The sequence below is a fragment of the Orycteropus afer genome, unplaced genomic scaffold, assembly GCF_000298275.1.
Source record: "Orycteropus afer afer isolate SDZICR_OR568_19922 unplaced genomic scaffold, OryAfe1.0 scaffold00008, whole genome shotgun sequence".
Lineage (NCBI taxonomy): Eukaryota > Metazoa > Chordata > Mammalia > Tubulidentata > Orycteropodidae > Orycteropus > Orycteropus afer.
The window spans coordinates 10742316-10763859 of NW_006921595.1; the positions used below are offsets into that span (position 1 = coordinate 10742316).

The 21544-nt window shown below is 39.1% G+C and overlaps 1 protein-coding gene across 1 annotated transcript in view; it reads left to right on the forward strand.

Moving 5' to 3' along the window:
* The window catches only part of OSBPL3 (oxysterol binding protein like 3), a 119939-nt gene that overhangs the window by 63633 nt on the left and 34762 nt on the right, over positions 1-21544 (forward strand). Inside the window, exons 10-14 of the mRNA XM_007945797.2 lie at positions 2785-2915; positions 6185-6292; positions 14484-14618; positions 15908-16001; positions 19532-19782. Of these exons, the coding sequence (XP_007943988.1) occupies positions 2785-2915; positions 6185-6292; positions 14484-14618; positions 15908-16001; positions 19532-19782 (719 nt within the window). The remainder of the gene's footprint in view (positions 1-2784; positions 2916-6184; positions 6293-14483; positions 14619-15907; positions 16002-19531; positions 19783-21544) is intronic.

Sequence of the window (21544 nt, forward strand, 5' to 3'; positions counted from 1 at the left end):
TAGTTTCATAGAAAGCGTTGCTTTACTGCAGGTTCTCTGAAAGCCAGAGGAATTGATTTGGCAGCCAGCTGAGTGTTCCATTTATTTAATTTAGAGCAGTAAACATGACAGTGAAGAGGTGGTTCCCTGAGGGATGCACTCAGATGGGTGTGGGTGTCCTGTGGAGTTGCACAAGAAAGGTGGTGCCTGGCTAATAGGACATAATGTGCAGTAGTTAACTGCCCGGCTTATTGTTCGCCAACTGAGGCTGTTCTTAGACTCTGCTTGAAAGATTCTGCTCAGTCCCTCATTCGTAGAATGTCTGCCCAGCCTGCAGTTACTTACAAGCGTTGACCTGGCAAGGGAAAAATGTCCTTGTAGAACTGCTATCCATATTTCAAGAGACTGCAGTCACCACCACTTTTATCCTCATCTACCTCTTTGATCATTATCACTATTATTGTTGCAGTAATTCACATTATTTATTACATGTCATGCATTGTGCTTAGTGGTTTACATGCATTATCTTATTTAGTCCTCATGAGAATCTTATGAAATGAGTACTATATTATCCACATTTACTAAGTGAGAGAGCTAGAAAGATTCAGGATTGATGTTGGTACCTACACTATTGGTCTCCATGTTGTATTATCCATTATTTTACTCAATTGAATTGTTTAAATCAAAGAGTGTGTCATAGACATTGTTAGAAAATGTTGGTACCAATTAGTCACTGTCTTCTGCCATGGTATATGTTTGTGTGTGTGTAAACAAATTGCTCGTTTGTACTGTGATTTTGTGAAGATGATTTAAGTCCATATCTAAATGCCATAACCTCAGATAGGTTCAGTGATAACCTATAGAGAGCTTCAGTTGTCATCGTGGCTGTTACATGAGGGAAGTAAGTCAATCATGCATATCTAGTTTCTATGTTACTAAATAGGCCACCCTCAGGTAACAGTACCTTTAAAAATGCAGTCCTGTGGAATTCAGTAATATACCAGGCCGTGGGAGAAATATGTCTCAGTTGCCTCCTTTCTTCTGCCCTTTTCAAACAAAATACAATGAAGGAGATTGGAAAGATAATATTCAAATGTAATATCTATGATCAGTAAGTTAGATGACAGTTTCCTCATCCTTAAGAGGTAACTTGTACATTACAGATCAAAACCTGATGAACCTTTTGATGAGTGTTAATGAGTTTTAAAACTTGAGTTCAAGCATTTCAGTATCTAATAGTGCTATGCTGTCATTGTGCTTAAGTACTCACTAAAGTGAACAAAGTTCAATGCCAAGTTTAGAGGTGGCAGCTAGAAGGACTAACCAGAGGGTAGGTAACACCTTATTTGAAAGACTTTCAAACTTTCAGAAAAGTTGCAAATATGATACAAAGAACATTCATATACCTTATAGCCAAAGTCACCATTTTTAATGTTTTGCCACTTCTGTTTTCTCTATTTCTACACACACACACACACACACACACATTTATTTTCTGAACCATTTGAGAGTAAGATTCATACATCATGTCTTTCTCTGTGCCTTTATACTTTGCTGTATATTTTATAAGAATCAGAATATTCTCTTATATAACCCAGTGTAGTTATCAAATTAAGGAAATTTAGCATGGGAGCAATATTTTTATCCATTTTGCCTTCCATATTCAGTTATTTTCAATTATCTCAATAGTGGCCTTGACTAGCATTTTCCCACTGTAGTAAAGGGGTTTGTTCAGTGTCATCCATGCTCAAATGTTGCATTGATTTACCTTGCCTCTTTAGGCTCCTTTGCTTGGAAACAGTTTATCTGCCTTTCTTTCTCGTTTATACAGCTGAAATTTTTGAAGAATACAGGCCAGTTTTTAAAAGTGGAATTCCTTTTTTTAAAAAAAGAATTCTTCATCTTGGAGTTGTCTGATCTTCTTGATCAGATTAAGGTTGTATATCCCCAGCCGGCATACAACAAAGGAGATGTGTCTTTCTCAGGATATCGCAACCAGAGGCACACACAGTCCATCTGGCTCTCAGAGGTGATTGATTTTGATCACCTGGTTAAGATGCAGTGTTACCATTTTCCCCTGGCAACCTGTAAGCTTTATTTTGAAACATTTCCAGTCTTTGAGATACAAGCAAAACATGCTGATAATTGATAGAAGTATAGTCCTTTCAAGTGACAAAATATCTTGATGATAACTCATAAAGTAATGGAATTGCATAGTGGAAAGAAACCTTAAAATTGATAAATGGGTTTTTTAAAAGTCTGTTTAGACATTCCTACAATGGAATATTACTCAGCTGTAAAGAGAAATGAAGTCCTGATAACCAGATACAACACAGATGAACTTTGAAAACATTATACTGAGTGAAGTTAGTCAAAAGGACAAATATTGTATGATGTCATTTATATATCTAGAGAAGGCACATACATAGAGACCAAAGTGTAATGGTTCCCAAAGGCAAGAGGGAAGGGGACAAAAAGGAGTCATTTAGGAAACATTGAGTTTTTGTTTATGGCAATGGAAAACTTGGCAACAATTATTAGTAATAGTTGTACAACATGATTAAATGTATTGACAGCACTACATTGTACATGTGGGAAACATTGAATTGGCAAGTATTGTGTTATATATATATTTGCAGCAATAAAAAAATTTAAGTCAGTTTACAGTATATATTTGCTATAATTTACAAATACTCAGGGCTGTTACTATTTTAAATTCTTTAAGAAAAAATGCATTTTTTTGTATAATGTTTTTAAATTATACCTCTTCCTTTATTCCTTTTTATAATGATTATATCTTTATAGTTTACTTCACTTTAAGGTCAGCTTTTAATACTATATCAACGGAGAGAGAGAAACTGAAGCAGCTGATGGAACAGGATGTCACCTCCTCCCCCTCTGCCCAGGTCATTGGTCTGAAGCATGCCCTGTCATCCGTAAGTTGCGTGTCTGTGTCACAGAAGTGCCTGCAAATGTGCCCAGGCTCGTGAATTCTTCCTATGTTCCATCTCCATGGTTGCGTTGAAAATTCACGATGGAGAAAACCAAACAAATTATCCAAATTATATTCTAACCTTTCATCAGATGTGCTTTTTCCAAACCCCAAAATTCAGCCTAAACCAAATCTAGTATTTTACTGTGTTAGATACTTTCAGTTTGGTTTCCTCCTATTCATTAGGTTGATTTTTCTATTTCCATAGAACTTTTATTGTATGATGATTGTGTGTGTTTTACAGACATTTGTTTGTCGGTACTTAGAAAATGTGACAGTCTGAAGATTTGTGGACCTGAGCGCTCCTAGCTTAGACAAGTATTCAAATGACACATGGCACAGCACAATTTCAAATTCACACTCTTAATCTTCTCTACTGCAAAGCATTGATCCTATTTGCCTCTCTTTCAAAGACATGAAAGTTACTTTATTTAATTATACAGTACAAAACATTTAGTCCACCCATGTCAGAAAGAGATAAGTCATATGATGTGTCTGTCATGTAATCTTTGAAGCTTCATAACAATTGAAAAATTGCTATCAAGCCTCAAATACTCCTTAGCAAGCTATTCCTTTAGTCATTCACTCTCTTTTAAGTCATTTCAGTTCATTCCTCAAACTTGTTGGGCCCCACTGGTATACCATGTCCTAGGACCTAACTTTGAGTTGCTGAAGTTGTGGTTGTTCACCTTTTATCTATCAAGATAGTGTACGACTTTTGAGATAACACACTTACTTTCTCTTGCTCTTGACTTGTACTTTGCAGTTCCTACTTTAAAAAGAGAGCATGCATGTGCACAGGTGAAATTACCATCTGAAGCAAGACTGAATTTTCTATTTCAGGGCAAGTAGGGAAGTGAATTTCAGGATCTTGTTAGGAGAAGGAGCCCTGGTGGCACAGTAGTAAACGTACTTAGCTGCTAACAAAAAGGTCGGCAGTTTGAACCCACCAACTATCCTTTGAGAGAAAGATGTGGCAGTTTGCTTCCATACAAGATTTACAGTCTGGAAACTCTATGGGGCAGTTCTTCTCTGGCCTTCAGGGTAGCTGTGAGTTGGAATTGACTCGACAGCAGTAGGTTTGGTTTTTTTTATATAGTTGTCAGCAGCCAATTCATGATTGGAAGTACCAGAAAACAGTCATCTGTTCATATTTTTCTATTCATCATAAAGCATGTTCAAGAAAAGTGATGCTCTTGGTATAATGTGAGTGATAAAGTCTTTACCAGTAGCACATACTGCTATTACAAGATTCTTAAGGAAGGAATATTCACTCAGTTAAACATCTAAGTATGCTGTCTCTGAGAAACAAAACTCATGTTGGCTTACTCCATGTGTAGAGTCTTAATGTTGTCTGCCCTCAGAACCTATATTACAGGTTTTTCAAGTTCAGAGATAGAAACAGCCCCCTCTTGGATCAAAGGGGACGGCCTGCCTGCTACACACTGGGTCACTGACTACTGCTTATGTTTGAGGGAAGTAAGAGGGTTCTTCTGTTGTTGTTAATTAATTTATTTATTTTTAGTTGTTATTATTGTTCCCATTATGTTGCCTTTTAGTATATTTAGATGGCATCTCTGATGGCCCCCAAAAGTCCCTTTCCCTATGGTTGTCCTCTCCTCTGACCTCCTCCCATGGAAGTCTGGCCTCATCTTGCTAATCTGTTCACATGATAGAAGCCATTGAGACCAATTGTCCATGATATCCTAGGCCAAAGTTGTTCTTACTTCCCCCAATGAATTCATTCCTCACCCATGTTCACGATTTTGGTAACTTAAGATAAAATAGAATGAGCCTTTCATACCTGATTAAATTCAAGACTTGTTTTTTTAAAAATGAACTTTTTAGAGTCACCTCAGGGCCGTCAGAATGGATGATTTTATGCCATGTGTGCAGTCTTTGGTTCATTTCTTTATTATGTCTGTGGCTTACAAAAAGAGAGAGAGAGAGAAATAGAGAGAGAGAAGCCATACTAAGATTCTGTCCACCATACATGTGATTCTAGCCTCATACCATTGCCAGAAGAAAGTAAATGCCCCCACGGAGAGTGTTACATGTGGTTGTGTGATCTTTGTTCCTTTTAATGTTTATTAAAAGATCCCTGAGGATTTTCAAATGACTCATACCATCTTTGGGCACAAAAATAAAGTCAGAAACCTTGTTTGAGATCTAGCTAGTGGATTAGGCAGTGCCATATCCCTTTATGCTCTCAGCAGGTACACTCAATGGGCCCTGGTGGATGTGCAAGACTCAGCTTCTTGAAAGGGAGTCAGGAAGACAGACAGACTGATGCACTCATGAAGCTGGCTGTGCAAAGGTCTGGGAAACAGTCATATGAATTTGTCCCCTTCTTAAGACAGCTTGTTTGGAGAACAGTGGGTCACCAAGTATACAGGAATGACAGCATGACGGAAACATCTCCCTTTACCTCTGAGCCAGTTCCCTCCTGGTTAGGAAATTGGGGTGGGGAATGGGACCTGTGCAGGGAAGAATCAAAGAAGTCCTGGGTGGTCTCATGTATGCTCATATCTCACACCCATGATCCCCTGGGCACGGTCCTTACCCCTAGCCAGGTAAGTAAGAAGTTTTTTTGGCTTGTTTTACTTATTTATTTCTCCTTAAAGAAAATATCATAGTCCTAAAGAGTGACTAAAACAATCAATAAAACCTATATTGTAAGACAGTAAAATCAGTTCTCTACAAATTCCTGCTTACCAGTATACTTTCTAAGGTCCAGTTGAACTAGTGTGATAATTAAGTACCATTAAAATATGTTCAAGCATAAGGGAATGGGAACAGAATCTTTTCTCAAGGACAAGAGAAGCTTGGGATCATTAGGAAGTAAGTTGGCAAAAGAGATAAAAACAGTTGGGAAGGAGGAGATGCTGAGAAAACACTAGTCATAGTAAGAGCTGAAGGAGTCTGTGATTTCCCTCTCCACGGGCCTCACTAATCCCTCCTTCCACCCCTGGAAATGAGAGTAGAGAAGAGGCATCATTTCCAGAGTTTGATATTTCTTCTCTCCCAGCATCTCAGAACAGGTATCCGTTTGGACAGCTTTCAAGGTGAAAGCCCAGGAAGGGCCCCTCAGGGCTGCAGCTCAGAGAGGTTTATCAGGTTCCCAGACAGACACCTCTCCTGCCAGGCTCAGTGCTGTGCTCTTCTGAAACCTCTCTTTATTAACATGGCCCCACTATTTTTAACATGTTCCAGGCCATAGCACAAAACACAGATCTTAAAGAGCGCTTACGCAGAATCCATGCCGAGTCTCTGCTCCTCGACCCCCCTGCTGTTGCCAAGTTGGGTGACAGTCTGGCAGAGGTGGGTAAGGTTCCTTGTCTGGTGATGTCTCTGAGCACCGCCCCTCCCATGGCGCCCTCTATCCAGTTGCACGGCCTCCCTGCTTCACCATCGTGAGTGGTGCTCACATCCCCACCTGCATCCTCTTAGGTGCTTGTGACCGCTGCAGCAGGGATTACGGGTCGCAGGGTTCAGGGGCTTTCTGGAGAATATGCTGCTACATGTGTTTTTAGACTGCTTTTTTCCTGCCTGAACTTTTCTTGCTTTTGTATTTCTTTACCCTGTTTTCCTCCTAAGTGTCACCACCTTTTGCTAGTATTGTTGTTGTTATGTGCCGTCGAGTCAAACCCGACTCATAGCGACCCCTTCTTGGGTTTCCAAGGCAGTATCACTACGGAAGTAGGATTGCCCAACCTACCTTCCGAGGAGTGGCTGGTGGGTTTGAACCACCAGCCGTCTGGTTAGCAGGCAAGTGTCTTAGCCACTATGCTACCAGAGCTAGTATTACTGGAATGGAAATGGTAGAAAAACAGCATTTTCTCCCTTTATTTCTAAAGACACCTACATTTCTCGTACCTGTGGTATCCCAATTCTTTGCCCTCGTCCTTGTTCCTTCTAAAAGAACCTCTTCTCTTTCTTTGTGGCTATTCTCTCCCCTTCCTATGATTTTTCCTTTTTCTTTTACTGACCAGAGACAAAAGAGCATGGCTCTATACTCTGAGGGAAAAAATAATATCTTACATTGAAATGCCATGGTCAGTTAATAGATTTGGGAAATTTACCCACAGTATTTTTCAAACATGTTCAAAATGAGAAACTGGAGAAAAAATACAAGTGTATTACTCTAAAAATAAGTACAAAAGGTTAAAATGGTTTTTTAGCCATCTTGTATGTTTATATGACTCAGATGTGCTAAATTTTTCATTCACAGATTAGATTTCATTCAAAATAAATTTTTGAAAAAGGATGGTACTGTACAAAGGGGGTGTGTGTGTGTGTTCATAATTTTTTAAAAGGGGTTTCTAATATTTAATTTGGGGGTTTCTGGGAGGTACCAATGGTTACCACATTCAACCACTCACTGAAAAGTTAGAGATGTGAGTCCACCCAGAGGCACCTTGGAAGAACAGTGTGGTGATCTGCTTCCGAAAAATCAGCCACTGAAACTCTATGAGCAAACAGTAGTTTAGCTTAACTAGTAAAATAACTCTGCCTTGAGCAGTCTGCTCTGTTAAGATCTATTCATACGGGATCAAATTGACGACAGCAATTCAAATGATTAGATAGGAACCTTAGGGGGCAGTGAGTTTCTATTAATGTGGGTAGAACAACTGAGAAATGGAGGGGGGAGAATGGTTGCACAAGTTGAAGAATATAATCAATGTCACAGAATTGTATATGTAGAAATTGTTGAATTGTTTTATGTTCTGCTGTGTTATTCTCAACAACATAACATAAAATAATTTAAAAAAAATCCTCTGTGGAGCACAGTTGTATTCTGACCCATGTGGAGTTATCATGAGTGTCAGTTGAATCAACTTCACTGGTGGGTAGTATTTAATCTTAATCCCTCCTCCTCCTTTTCCTTGTAGAGAGCAAAACCCTAATATAACATCTTCACTCTTGAGAAGCCATTATGGCAGGCAATGAGGAGATTAGAGGCTGAAGTCAGTCAGTACACAGATGAAGGGGGGGGGCAGCTGCCTCCATTTACAGCCCAGGCTCTACCGCGTACTCACAGGACCCTCCTCCTCTTCTGATGAGAGAGCTGCCCTCTCTCCATGGTGGCCAGCATGGCTCTGCTGCTTCTGAGGCACCTAACAGTGGTTGCTGATACAATTTCTCTATGGACTCACTTTCCCAAGATAGCACTTTTTAATCATTTGACCCAGATATAAACAAAAACACTTGCAGGGCTAAGTACCTAAACATTACTTACTACTTATGATGACCTTGGTTTTAGGCCTGGGCAAAGATATGTGCTCACCAAGCTAGCCCCCTCTTGAATCTCCACATTTGCTAAATCAAGCAGAGTCCAGTCACCATGAGGGTTGCTTGATGCCAGACACCTCCATTTTCTACAAAGTTTCATGTGTTTTTTCCAGACTGTACTTACTTTTCAAATAAAATAATAGTAAGTAAATTATAGAGTTAAATAGAGCAATGGCAAGTTGAACATTTATATCTTTATGAATTTATGCTCAGTGTGTATACTGTGGCTATTTGTGACTTGCAAGGGAAAGCAAAATCACAACAGTAGTCATCGTTGTTGTCATCTTTTAAGATGCACATTTTTAAACTGATTTCAGAAGTAATGCACTTGAAGGCTTAAATGTCCTGGCAGGGCGATGGTGATAATATCCCTCAAACACACACCTTCAAAAGCAGTTTTCTTAAGTCTTGAATCTGTGATGTGGGTTTCTCACTTATCTCCTCATTTAGTGACTTTGTGTTTTCTATATTTTATCCTGCTTTTCACTGAGCTTTGGTGGTGCAGTGGTTAAAGCATTTGGCTGCTAACCAAAAGGTTGCCTGTTTTAAACTCCCAGCCACTCCATGGGAGAAAGATGGGGCAGTCTGCTTCTATAAAGATTTACAGCCTTTAAAATCCTATTGGGCAGTTCTACTCTGCCAGGGTCACTATGAATTGGAATCAACTCTATGGCAGTGGATTTTTCACTGAGTGACTCAGGCTAACTTTCCCAGCAAAGGAAAACCTATTGTTTCTTGCAGGAAATAACTCAGAGAGTAAGTGTAAATTGATGTCCCAGAGGCTGGAAATTTCTCCCCAGTTTAGTTTTCAGATAATGCACAGGCTCCTTGAACACTGTTGGGGAACAGCAGCCATGACAGTGGGGTCAGCCTCAGGTACTCTTTATGACTCTTACTTTCTTCTACACAAATTACCCATCTTTGCTGTTGGATGTGGACACTGAAATTCTAAAATTCTCTCTCCTATCACAAATCATCCCCACATCCTGAAACTCAAAATCATATATAAATAAATAAATAAAAAAAAGACCAGATTTGCTGTTCTGATAGAGCCTGGGGAGATGCCTGAGACTATTGCCCCCCCCCCGTTAGCCTTCAAGTCTGGAACTGAACTCACTCGTATGGCTTCCAGCCAAACTACAGGCAGGCATATGGGGTGAACATTTACATCAGGTAGATACACTCCTTGCAGTGATCAATCATGGGAGAACAGTAGGGCAGTGTTTACACAGGGAGATACTTGTTGGGGGTGCAGAGTGCATGGGAGAGAAGGACATAAGGAAGAGGTAACTACAGGGAGGAAGTAGGAAGAGCGCTGTTACAGTGTGGGGAATTGAAGTTAATATCATGACAAAATGTATATGAACTGCTGTATGGAAGATGAACTTGCTCTGTAAACTTTCACCCAAATCACAATAAAAAAAAATTTTTTTAAAAAGAAAGAAATTATCCCCAGCTCCTATTGGGTTCTCCTATTTCATATTCCTGGATGTGAAGATTCAATGTTACCATGTTGTCAGTTATTAGATTATATTATTTTAAATTGCAGGCAAAAGACCAAGTGATTTTGTAGGTAACAGTCTACTAATTCTAACGTCCATATAATAATCTAAATAGGCAAGAAAGAGAAAAGTCTGGAGGAAGGGAACTGGCCTTAATTGCCTACCTGTTTGCTATATTCCAGGTGTGTTTGAATGTATTATCTCACAAAACCCTAATCACACCTCTGTGAGGTAAGTGATGGTAGTTTTATTTTAGAGACAGAAAACTAAAGCCCAGAGAGGTTAACTAATTTTTCTCAAGGCACAGAGCTAGTAGGTGACTGAGCTGGGATTTAAATCTTTATCCGGTGAGTCCAGAGCACAAGTTCTCTCGATAGCATCACACTGCCACATAGTGAGGAAGGGCATGCGAAATCAGGAAGTAAAACACATAATAAAAGTACCATAGTTAAAATAAGATGATGATGGTGTAAGAATGGGGCAGAATAACTAGCTCAGGAATAAACACCATGCTATAGGGAGAATAAATATGTGGTAGAAAAGGCATCAAAAACCAGTGGGGGAAAAAAGTAAGATATTCAATATATAAGGTAGTCACAGAAGTTTAAATATGCCCATTGCACACTGAAATCAGTATTTTAAACTGAAACATAGTGATTTAAATATTTATTAAACTACTAGAATGGAAGATTTACTAAATTTAGAAGCAATAGAAAAAATTCCAAAAAAAAGTTGATTTTTTTTAACTTTTTATTTTGATTTGTATAAAAGTTTACAGAGCTAATCAGTTTTCCATTCACCGATTCATTCACGTTTGGTACATGTCATTGATTGCAATCTTCTCAACATAACATTCATCTCGCTCCCTCCCTTGTTTCTCGTTTATGTTCTTCTTTTCTAACCCTTCCTGCCTTCTGAACTTTGTCTTTGGGCAAATGATCAAACGTTGGGTTTTTTTAATACAACATTTGACTCCATTTTTAAGAAAATAAAATGGTGTGTATCAAAAAAAAGTAAGGAAACAAATAATGGAGGAGAATGAAGAAAACTAAAGATGCATGGAAACAGTTAGTCCAAGGAACTAGTAGACCTTGCGATCTTCAGCCTATATGACCATGAGACCAGAAGACCTAGATGGTGCCAGGCTACTGCTGTCAACCACTCAGAGGAGGATCCGTGCGGGAGATCCTGGATAGAGTTGGGAAAGAATGTGGCACAAAACCATAAAAAAAAAAAGACGAGGTTGCTGGTCTGATAGGGCCTGGTGAGACACCTGAGACTATGGCCCCTAATTACCCTCAGGTTTGGAACTGGACTTACTCCTATGGCTTTCAGACAAACAATAGACTGGCATATGGTATGAACATTTAGTGGGAAAACAGAAGGGCAGTGTTTGCACAGGAAGATAGCTTGGGGGTGGGGTGGGGAGGAGTGCATAGGAGGGAAGGACACAGGGAAGAGGTAACTACAGGGAGGAAGTAAGAAGAGAGCTGTTACATTGTGGGCAATTGCAGTCAATGTCATGAAACAAAATGTATATGAACTGCTGTTTAGAAAAAGAATTTGCTCTGTAAAATTTCACCCAAATCACAATACAAATTAAAAAATAAATAGTGGACTAGGAAATATTTTTCAGTGGAATGACAGATAAGGTGAAAATATCTTTAATATGTAAATAAACAATGAATAACAGCAAGTAATTTAAGACCTCAAAAAATAAATGGAAAAAAGTTATAGTTCTTAAAAAATAGAGAAATACAGCTAGTTTCTTAACTTTTTATTTGAAGTGATTATTTTTCATAAGAAGGTGTAAAGAAAGGCAGAGAGAGGTCCCATGCACCTTTCCCCATCATCCTCTAATGTTAACATCTTTATAGCTAATCTTACTAAAAAAAAAAAAAAAGGGAGAGGGAGTCAATCTAATCCTTAACAAAAAATGCATATTAAAGCAATTAGATTAGCACAAAAGTTTTCTAAAGAATAGTATTCAGTGCCATTTGGATGTAGAGTAAACAGAGCTCTCTTACATGTCAGTTTGATCAGGCCATACGTGCAAACCTACACAGACATACACACACACACACACACACACACAACTTTTAAAATGTTAATAATTCCACTTCTAAGAAATTATTCTAGGAATTAACAAGATATAGGCACAAACATTTACAAAAATGTTTGCCATCATTACAAGTTTGGAAACACTGTTAATTTCCAATAAAGGTGAATGGTAGCACTTTGATATATGTACATAAAATGAAATATTAACTATCAATTAGAGTTCGTTCTCAAAGAAGTTTAAATAACCTGGAAAAATGTTCACAATATAATGTTAAGTGAATATAACAGACTGTGTAACTATCTATATATATAGTTTGATCCCAGTTTTTCAAAATTAAAAAATGTATCTATACACAAATAGTTTCATAGATAAAAGTCCACAAACAGGCTAATGGGGGCCACTTTTCAGTGAGGAGCCTTTCAGTGTTACATACACTTCTCTTTGTTTTTTATTTTGAACACCTTTTTATCTTCAAGACAGATAGTAGTTAATATATATATATATATACATATATATATGTATAAAGTGATTAAAGTGTTTTCAAAACGAACATGTAGAAAAAGGATTAGAAAGAAAAGTGTCAAAATGCTAATAGTGCTTGTATTGTGTGATAAGATTATGGTTTTCCCCTCCCTCTTTTCTCATTTAACTTTTTATAATGTTTAAAAAAAAAAAAAAAAAAAAAGACAAACCACCACTGAGGCCTTACAAGCTTGAGGGGAAAATTGAATTGAACTGGCTAGATCAGTATTTTAATAAATGAAGTCGTGGGTTGTGCAAGACAGTGTGCTAGGCCTTGGTGGCATTGCCTTGTTTGGATTTTCAGTATGTAATCCTTTGAAGTTGCTAGATTAGTGAAACCAGAAAGGACTAGAGGCTAGGCTTATTATTTTCAATGTTGACCAGACAGGAAATCCTTCTGACCTATCAGTCTAGGAGGAGGGAGATACAGAGAGAGCAGGAGTGACTGATTATAAATTAATGAGTAGAACAAATAAATAAATCATTAGGGCTTTATGTAGCAGTGGCACACCAAAGCATGGGACAATTTCTTTGTTTAAGTGAGCATTAAAGGAGCTCAAGTTATTCACTGCAGCATCTTCAGACCTTTAGCATTGTGGCAGGGTCTTTGATAAGAGAGACCTTTCCTTTGAAGGGGACAGCTGTGATATTTATGGACTCTAAAGTGATCTCTTTGTTAGTCTAGGAAAGAAGCCTACTTTTCAGAGGCTGTGTGGCTATTGAAATGGGTAGGATCATGATTGAAACAGAGACAGGGATGCACATTTTTAAATGTTTCTGACAAAAGGGACTACTTGCCCTTTATTAATGCTGAAAATCTGCTGTGGGTCCCTTGTCATAGCCTCTCTTTCTTGGGTATAATTTATGTTTATGAGACATAGGAGTATGCCCTGAACTCATGAAACTTCTGGGCAATATATAATCTGCCTTAGCTTTTGTTCCCCAAGTTATTGTGAGACTCAGTTATCAGATACATAATGATACAGACACAGCTCCTTTATCAGCCTAAGGAAAAATGAGTGCTGTCGGGGAACTCAAGGAACTATCTTCTCTAATTTGAAGGAATTGAATCATCTTGTGTTGAATCTGTTCTTATTCCTCAAAGTCTAGGTCAGATGCCACCTCCTCTGTAAAGCCCTCCCCAAAGCAGAGCTGCCTGATCAACATCAATGTCAGCTTCTTTTCCCTTCTGGAGCACTTTGTCTGTCCCACAACCGTAGTATGACACGTGTTGGGGTGTGTTCTCTGCACTCAGTCATTCCGGTCAGAAGTCTTATTAATCACAAATCTTGTGTAGCCAGCACAAGATTATCCATTAAGCAGTTACTGAATTTGTTGAGTTGAATTGAATTTTCAGCTGCAATTAAAATAGGTGGGACACTCCTATCCTTCCCAGAGGGAAAGTATAGACATTGGAGTACAGCTACCTCTAGTCAGTGGGGTGGGAATGGGGGCCATACATGATTAGAAAATAGTGACACTTCGTTGTCTTGTTTGTATAGAGGCTTAGAAAGGGGGCCAGAGGCGTCCTTCCCTTGCAGAGTCATTGTGGTGGAGAAAGACAGACCAAGAGAATTTGTCTCATCCACCCATGAATAATGAGTGATCTACCACCAGGGGCACGTCTGGACCAAAAACTCACTGTTGTGTCACTAGACAGCTCAAAAGCAGCCTCCTGGCCTCTGTGAAAGCACAGGAGCAGAAGGAATCCATGTTCTCTGAACCAGCCATGCAATGATGTGCATTCAGCACCATTCAGAGGAAATTTTAGGATGAAAAGAGATATCCTGCAGTGGTAGGGAACAAGGATGTGATTCACAGAATGTTTGAAATTTTTCCCCCTTAAGAGAACAAAGACTGAGGGGGCAGTTGTTTTTGGCTTTGAAATGTGTTACATGTACCTATGCTGTGATTGGCCTGGAAGTGAGGGCCCATCTGGGGGAAGACATCAACTTTTCATTGTATTTTGTGTGGGGCTTACTTCTCCTCAGCTCCGGAGCTGACCCCTGCTTGGAATTGCTTGTTTGCACGGGCCTGTGACCTTGTGTATCATGCCACTAAATCATGTGTTTATTTTGCTTCTCTTGAGAACGTTTCTAAATATATGTGTTTTTGATGTTGTTTTTTCAAATAGGAAAACTCCAGAGATGAAAACCGAGCTCTGGTACATCAGCTTTCCAATGAAAGTAGACTCTCCATCACCGACTCCCTTTCAGAGTTTTTTGATGCACAGGAAGTTCTGTTATCACCAAGCTCTTCGGAAAATGAGGTTTGAACACTGTTTTCCAGTTAGGTGCTTCAGAATTTCTTGTTGCTTTGTTGATTAACCAGTTCAGTAAATATCTGTAGTTAAAAACACTAAGCTCAATAGCCCTTCTCCACCATTTGCATTCTGAGGATCTTTCTCATACCTCATACCCCAAAAGTAAGAGATGATACAAAATCATAGAAGAAGAAAGTTGTGCAAATGAGGGGTGTTTTGAGTACTTCCTCTTTTCTGTGACTTCATTTATTATACCTCTTTTCAACTGCAACTTCATAGGTTGGACTTTTAGCTATTTGATAACATAATATTTCCACCAAAGGGAAAGAAATTAATATCCTCTGTATTTTTTTTAAAATAAGTCATAGAATTTGACCTATATTAAGTTAACTACATATACATAGTTACACGTAAAGTGATGTTGTTTTAAATAGATACATGAAAACCATACTTTCCTGCATAGGCAAGGATCATAGTTAACATTCCTGTATTTAAGTATTTCCTCTTACTGTTACCTCTTAAGTATATAGTTCAGCACTCAGCTGCTAACCAAAAGGTTGCCAGTTCAAACTGACCCATGCACTCTGTGGGAGAAAGACTGGACAATCTGTTTCTGTAAAGATTACAGTCAAGGAAACCTGATGGGGCAGTTCTGCTTGGTCACATGGAGTCACTATGAGTCAAGAGCGACTCCTAACAACAACAGTCTTCTTTATGTATTAATTTCCATGCATGTTCTTTTTTTCACAAGTAGAACAAAGACAAATTGAAACTCAGTCTAGCCAAATTTGAACATTCTGAAAATGTAGTTGGAATTAATAAAAATGTTTATAATAGCTAAAGTCTTGAGTTTATTTGGTGTCTTTCTTGTGAGAAGCTCTGGTAGCGTAGTGCCTAAGGCACTTGACTGCTAACCAGAAGGCTGGCAGTTCAAACCCATCAGCCACTCCTTGGAAGGAAGGTTGGGCAGTCTACTTCTGTAGTGATACTGCCTCGGAAACCCAAGGGGAGGGGTCACTGTGAGTCGGGTCTGACTCGATGGCACATAACAACAACAACAACATCTTGTGAGAAGTAACTGAGAATGTGTAAGTTTTTTAATGACAGATGTTTGCTGTGAATACCACCAAGGCAGATTGAGGTATGGGCCTCTATGGAAATGGCATCCAGAACTATTTCTATGGACTTGTAATGTGGGATTCAAATAGTATTTGATCAGTTGGAGAAACTCTTTTATGAGCATCCAGCTCTTGATTATGCTTACTCTGATATCTATTATTTCTTCTTTCCCCTAGATTTCTGATGATGATTCATATGTCAGTGACATAAGTGATAACCTTTCCTTAGACAACCTCAGTAATGATTTGGACAATGAGAGGCAGACTTTGGGTAAGATTTCAATTACTTTCTCTTTGAAAATTTGCATCTTCCTAGATGCCAATAAGCATATATTGAGTGCCTGATAGCAGAATCAGTAACAAGTACTACATAACAAAATTAAGAGCTAGTAGTCCTCAACCTAGGAGCTCTGGTAGCGTAGTGCCTAAGGCATTTGACTGCTAACCAGAAGGCTGGTGGTTCAAACCCACTAGCCACTCTTCGGAAGGAAGGTTGGGCAATCTATTTCTGTAGTAATACTGCCTCGGAAGCCCAAGGAGGGGTCACTATGGGTCAGGTCCAACTCGACGGCATGTAACAACAGTCCCCACCCTTGAGGATTTTATAATCTAGTTAGGGACATATTAGTAACATATAAAAGATGTGTTCATTCATAAATTTGTCTGTTGTGCAAATTTTTATTTCATAAAATGAGAGTAGTCTGCTTATGTAAATACCAAAATTTAATGCAATAGGTGTCCCTTATACAGCCAAACATCTCTTAGTAAAGTTATATTAGAATATAACTTTGTGCCTTTGGTATCTAAGACTTTTTACAATTTAGGAATTCTATAGGGCTTAAAAAGGCCTGCTCTTAGTGGCATTTAAGCTTCAGGTTCTTCAGGGTAGCACATTGGAAAGCAACAAAGCTAAAATATGCCCCTTTATTACTGGTTGAACCCAAGAGGGAAAATGGTGACCAGGAAAGGTATTTCATAATGCTAGTTTGAGCTATAGGAGTCCCTGGGTACTACAAACTGTTAAGCACTCCAATACTAGCTGAAAGGTTAGTGGTTAAAATGTATCCATGGACATCTTAGAAGACAGATCTGGTGATTTTCTTCCGAAAGGTCACAACCTTGAAAACCCAGTGGAGCAGTTCTCCTCTGCATACATGGGGTCACCTAGAATTGGAGTTGACTCGATGGCAGCTAACAGCAACAGCTAGAACTATGGAGTATCAAGCCTGGCTATCTCTAAACAACTCTGATATAAACCTATTGAGGTAGCTCTTAAGAAGAATCTGCCCAATTGGACGGTCTATGTTAGGGAGCCTGTAGCATCAAATGCTCCTAGACTTGATTCTTGGTGTATCTTGCAGTCCCTAAGTTTGCCTGTACTGTGCATTGGACACCCACAACATTGCTGATTTTTCTATCTACATGGAAGCCAGGGACCATGTTGAATAAGTTTTTGATATTTCACTGTTTCTCAGCTCAATAGCTATGTGTGAAATACCCTCTTTGGGACCACAATATAGAATAAAAGCCATTTTGCCATCTTCTTGGAGAACATCCTTTCAGCACCACAGCTGATAGAAGTGAAATGCCTCACCATGCTCTGAATTTCACTTGAATTGTTTCTGCAGAGATGAATCCCCCACAGAAAAGTCTAAAAACTAGTGGGTTGAAAGGAAAAGGCTAATGACAGAGTAGCAAGTTTATGTGCTACTTGTTTTTCTAGAAAAGCAAGGAGGCAAACTCAGAAATGAAGAAGCGTCACGTACTCTCTCGGCAAACAGCACACACGCTAAAATGGCACTCCCAATGTAGGTGAGGAAGACGGACAAACTTGACAAAAGTCCTCCTTCTCTTTTACGCCCTTGGGAGGTGGTCAGAGAGAACACACTGGTTAATGGAGAGTTCAGAGATCAAAGTTGGGAACAGAAGACTTGCCCCAGCACCTTGGACAATGGCTGTGGTTAGTTGAAACTGGCCAGGAAAGGCATTTACGAGGTTGAGGATGTTCTGTCATATCCCACCCACCACCCATCTGTCAGTTTGTCATATGTGGTGGTCTGTGTGTTACGATGCTGGAAGCTGTGCAACTGGTATTTCTTACAAGCAGGGTTACCCATGGTCACTAAGTTTCAGAGGAACTTCCAGACTAAGATGGACTAAGAAGAAAGGGCTGGCAATCTACTTCTAAAAATTAGCTAATGAAAAACCTTTGGATCACAACAAGCTATTGTCTGATCTAGCGCTAGACAATAAGCCTCACTGCTTGGAGACACTCAAAATATACAGTGGCCACAACAGCGGACTCAAGTATAACAATGATCGTGAAGGTGGCACAGAACCAGGCAACATTTCATTCTGTTGTCATGGGTCACCATGAGTTGGAGCCCTCTCAGTGTCAGCTAATAGCAGTGATTATCCTACAGCCATCTTGTTAGAATGCTGTGTGTTGCCTTAGCTGCAGCAAACTGAGCAAAACCAGTGTTTCTTGTTTATCAGTATTTGAATACTAGAAACGGGTATCCAGTTCTTCATAGACGTTTTCTGAGAAGAATCAGATTTCTAAACATCATTATTCTACTGAAAACGGAGATAATCCTTGTATCTTGACTGTTGGCACAGTTTTGTCTACAGAAGGAAATACTATTGGATCAAGATTTTGATAAATTATTACATTAGAATTTTTCTGAGCCCATAGTAAATGCTGGGAGCTCTGGTGGCCTAGTGCCTAAGGCACTTGACTGCTAAGCAGAGGCTGGCCATTCAAACCCACCAGCAACTCCTTAGAAGAAAGACTGGGCAATCTACTTCTGTACAGATACTGCCTTAGAAACCCAAGGAGTCTGAATCGACTTAACTGCACTGAGTCTTAGTTTTTTTAGAATAAATGCTAGGTATTTGGCATTAATTAATTAATCAATTAAAAAAAAAATCACTGGGCACACTGCTGAAAGGAATTAAAGAAGACCTAAATTAATGGAAAGATACCTTGTGTTATGGATTAGAAGACTTGATATTGTTGAAGTGGCTATATTTCCCACATGATCTACATATTCAATACAATTCTTATCAGAATTCTAAGGGCCTGTTTGTAGAAACAGGAAAAGCAGACCTCACATTCATATGGAATTGTAAGGAGCCCTGAATATCTAAAACAATATTGAAAAAAAACAGAATTGGAGGTCTCATTTCCCTATTTTATTGTCATTCAAAGCAGTGTTTTCAAAGAATTTTAAATAACATAGCAAAAATGTTGTGTTAGCTGAATAGGCAGAACATAAAATTATGTGTACAGTATGAGCTATATGGATAGAGAAAACATTAAATGAAAATACTCTAAAAAATAAATGGCTGCTATTTCTTGGTGGTGGAATAGTGGATCACTTTTATTTCCTTTATTATTTTCCTGTAATAAACTTGACTGTTTTTATCAGAATTTAAAGTTTTTCTTCAAGAGTCAAAAAAAAAATTTATTTAAAAAGAGCAATAATCTGCTATAAGCATAGAAATCCAATTTCCAGTTTTATTATAACTATACATAAACTATGAGGAACTAGCTTTCGAATGGGAACCCAAGTGCCTCCCTATGAATCTGTTTCGTGAGTTTTAGTGCATATAATTTGTGGGACATAATTTAGCTGCTCAGATTTCTTTTGCTTGTTATCTGGCTTTCAGTCACATTCTGGATACTGAGTGTAATGGTAAAATTGAGTACCGATAGGTTAAGGTTTGATTCATGGATTATTTCTTTAAATAATAAAATGAAAAGCTTTATAGAGACAAGCAGGCCTATTTTCTTTTCAGGGCCAGTTCTGGACAGTGGCAAAGAAGCGAAGTCCAAAAGAAGAACATGCTTGCCGGCACCGTGCCCCAACACCAGTAACATCAGCTTGTGGAACATCTTGAGAAACAACATTGGGAAGGATCTGTCCAAAGTGGCGATGCCGGTGGAGTTAAATGAGCCCCTAAACACGCTGCAGAGGCTCTGTGAGGAGCTGGAGTACAGCGAGCTTCTGGATACAGCCGCACAGATTCCTAATCCCCTGGAAAGGATGGTGAGGGAGCCCCTTCCCACAGCACTGGCCTCCCACTCCACTGAGCCAGAGACTAGTCATCAGCCTGTCGAGCCAAGAACAAGGTGGCTAGCTCAAGAGACCAGGTCTCCTTCCTCTTGTTCTCATTTAGATTGCTCTAGAGATGGGTTTATTTCTCAGTGATGTCTGGTCCCCTCTGCCTCGCTGTTTCCAGACACCTTGTCGGGGTTTACCTTTTGGGGGCTTATCTGACAGCTGATGCCTGAGGTAGTTCAGCTTCATGGTTTTTTGCACCCTCTCTCTCCAGCAGTCTACCATGGGATTGTCTGAATGCTTGGCTGGAAAACATGTCTTTAGGGCTGTCTGTGTGTTTATTTTTACTACCCTGGGTGGACAGAATTTAATTTCTTGAGCAGGGTAAATTTCCCTTGAGAATGTTTTTATTTTTGGAAGTGTCCCATCAGCTTCTAAAATTTTGGAAAATATCATTCACAGAGGAGGTTTTTGCATCAAAAAGATTCTTCTTTTCTTTTTTTCCTTTTATTTTTATAGAGCAAGCAAAAAAAAAAGAAAGAAAGAAAAGCTTATACCAGAAAAATCCATCTCACGGTCACAGCTTTAGGCTTCCAAGGATTTCTGGTGTTCTTGGATGGTACAAAAAGTAAAAACTCAGGTACTAACCAAAAGGTTGGTAGTTTGAATCCACCCAGAAGCCCCTAGGAAGAAAGTTCTGCCGATCTTCTTCTAAAGACTCAGCCATTTAAAAGTCCAGGGAGCACAGTTCTACTTTGACACATATTGGTCACCATGAGTTAAAGTAGACTTGCAGGCAACTGGTTTGGGTTATTTTTTTTGTTTTGTTTTCCAAATGTTTCTACCATTTTTATACAAATAACGTGCATGTGTATACCCTTTCTGCAAACCGGACAACCCTCTCCTGTGTTAGTATCCTTTGCACACTGTGCTCATTAATTATATGTGTGTGTGTTATTTACATGGGTACGTTACCTGCAAAAAATACAGTAATTCTTCCCCTACCACAATGGCAGGACTGTAGTCAAATCCGTCCTTTCTGTGACTCTATGACTGATGTTGTTCTTGAAAATTGGCTGTCTCTTCGTCTTTTGCTTCCTCAAGCCTGGTAAACATTAGGGTCTTTGTCTACGTGAAATGCTGGGGCCTCGGTGTTTCCCCCAAGTGCAGACTCTGTCCTGGACATTTGCTGGTGGGCTATATTAGAATTAGTGCCCCCTGGCTTTACCAGCCTCCAGCGCTCCCTTGTAAGTGAGCTGACAACCTCCCATTCATAGAGGATGCCGTTCTTTTCTAAATTCTAAGCACTCTGCAGTTTGAACCCTCAAAACTTCATTACTTTAATGATTTGAAGATTATGGAAAACCTGTTGGCTGAAAGGGACATCCCATGGTCATTCCACAGAGTCTCTGGGGCCCTCTCATGGCAGAGAGACTTCTTTACTTGATACTAACTATAATAAGGATTTGTTGTTGTTGTTGTTATTTGCCGTCGAGTCGGCCCCGACTCATATAATAAGGATAGGAGAGAAAAATAAGCTGTGTATTTTATTTTCTTTGTTACTTTCCCCTCCCCAGAGAATTTTTACCCAGAAAAGGGAGGCAAATAGATTCTAAGGCAAAGTGTTAAAAGTCCATGTTTGTGGGTAGCCCTTTTCTTGAAAGAAAAAAAAGTGACTTTGAAGATGAAAGTGTTCTTTAAGGTGTTTTTGTTCTTTGCAATTTAGAAACCCTTAGGATATCAGCTCAGT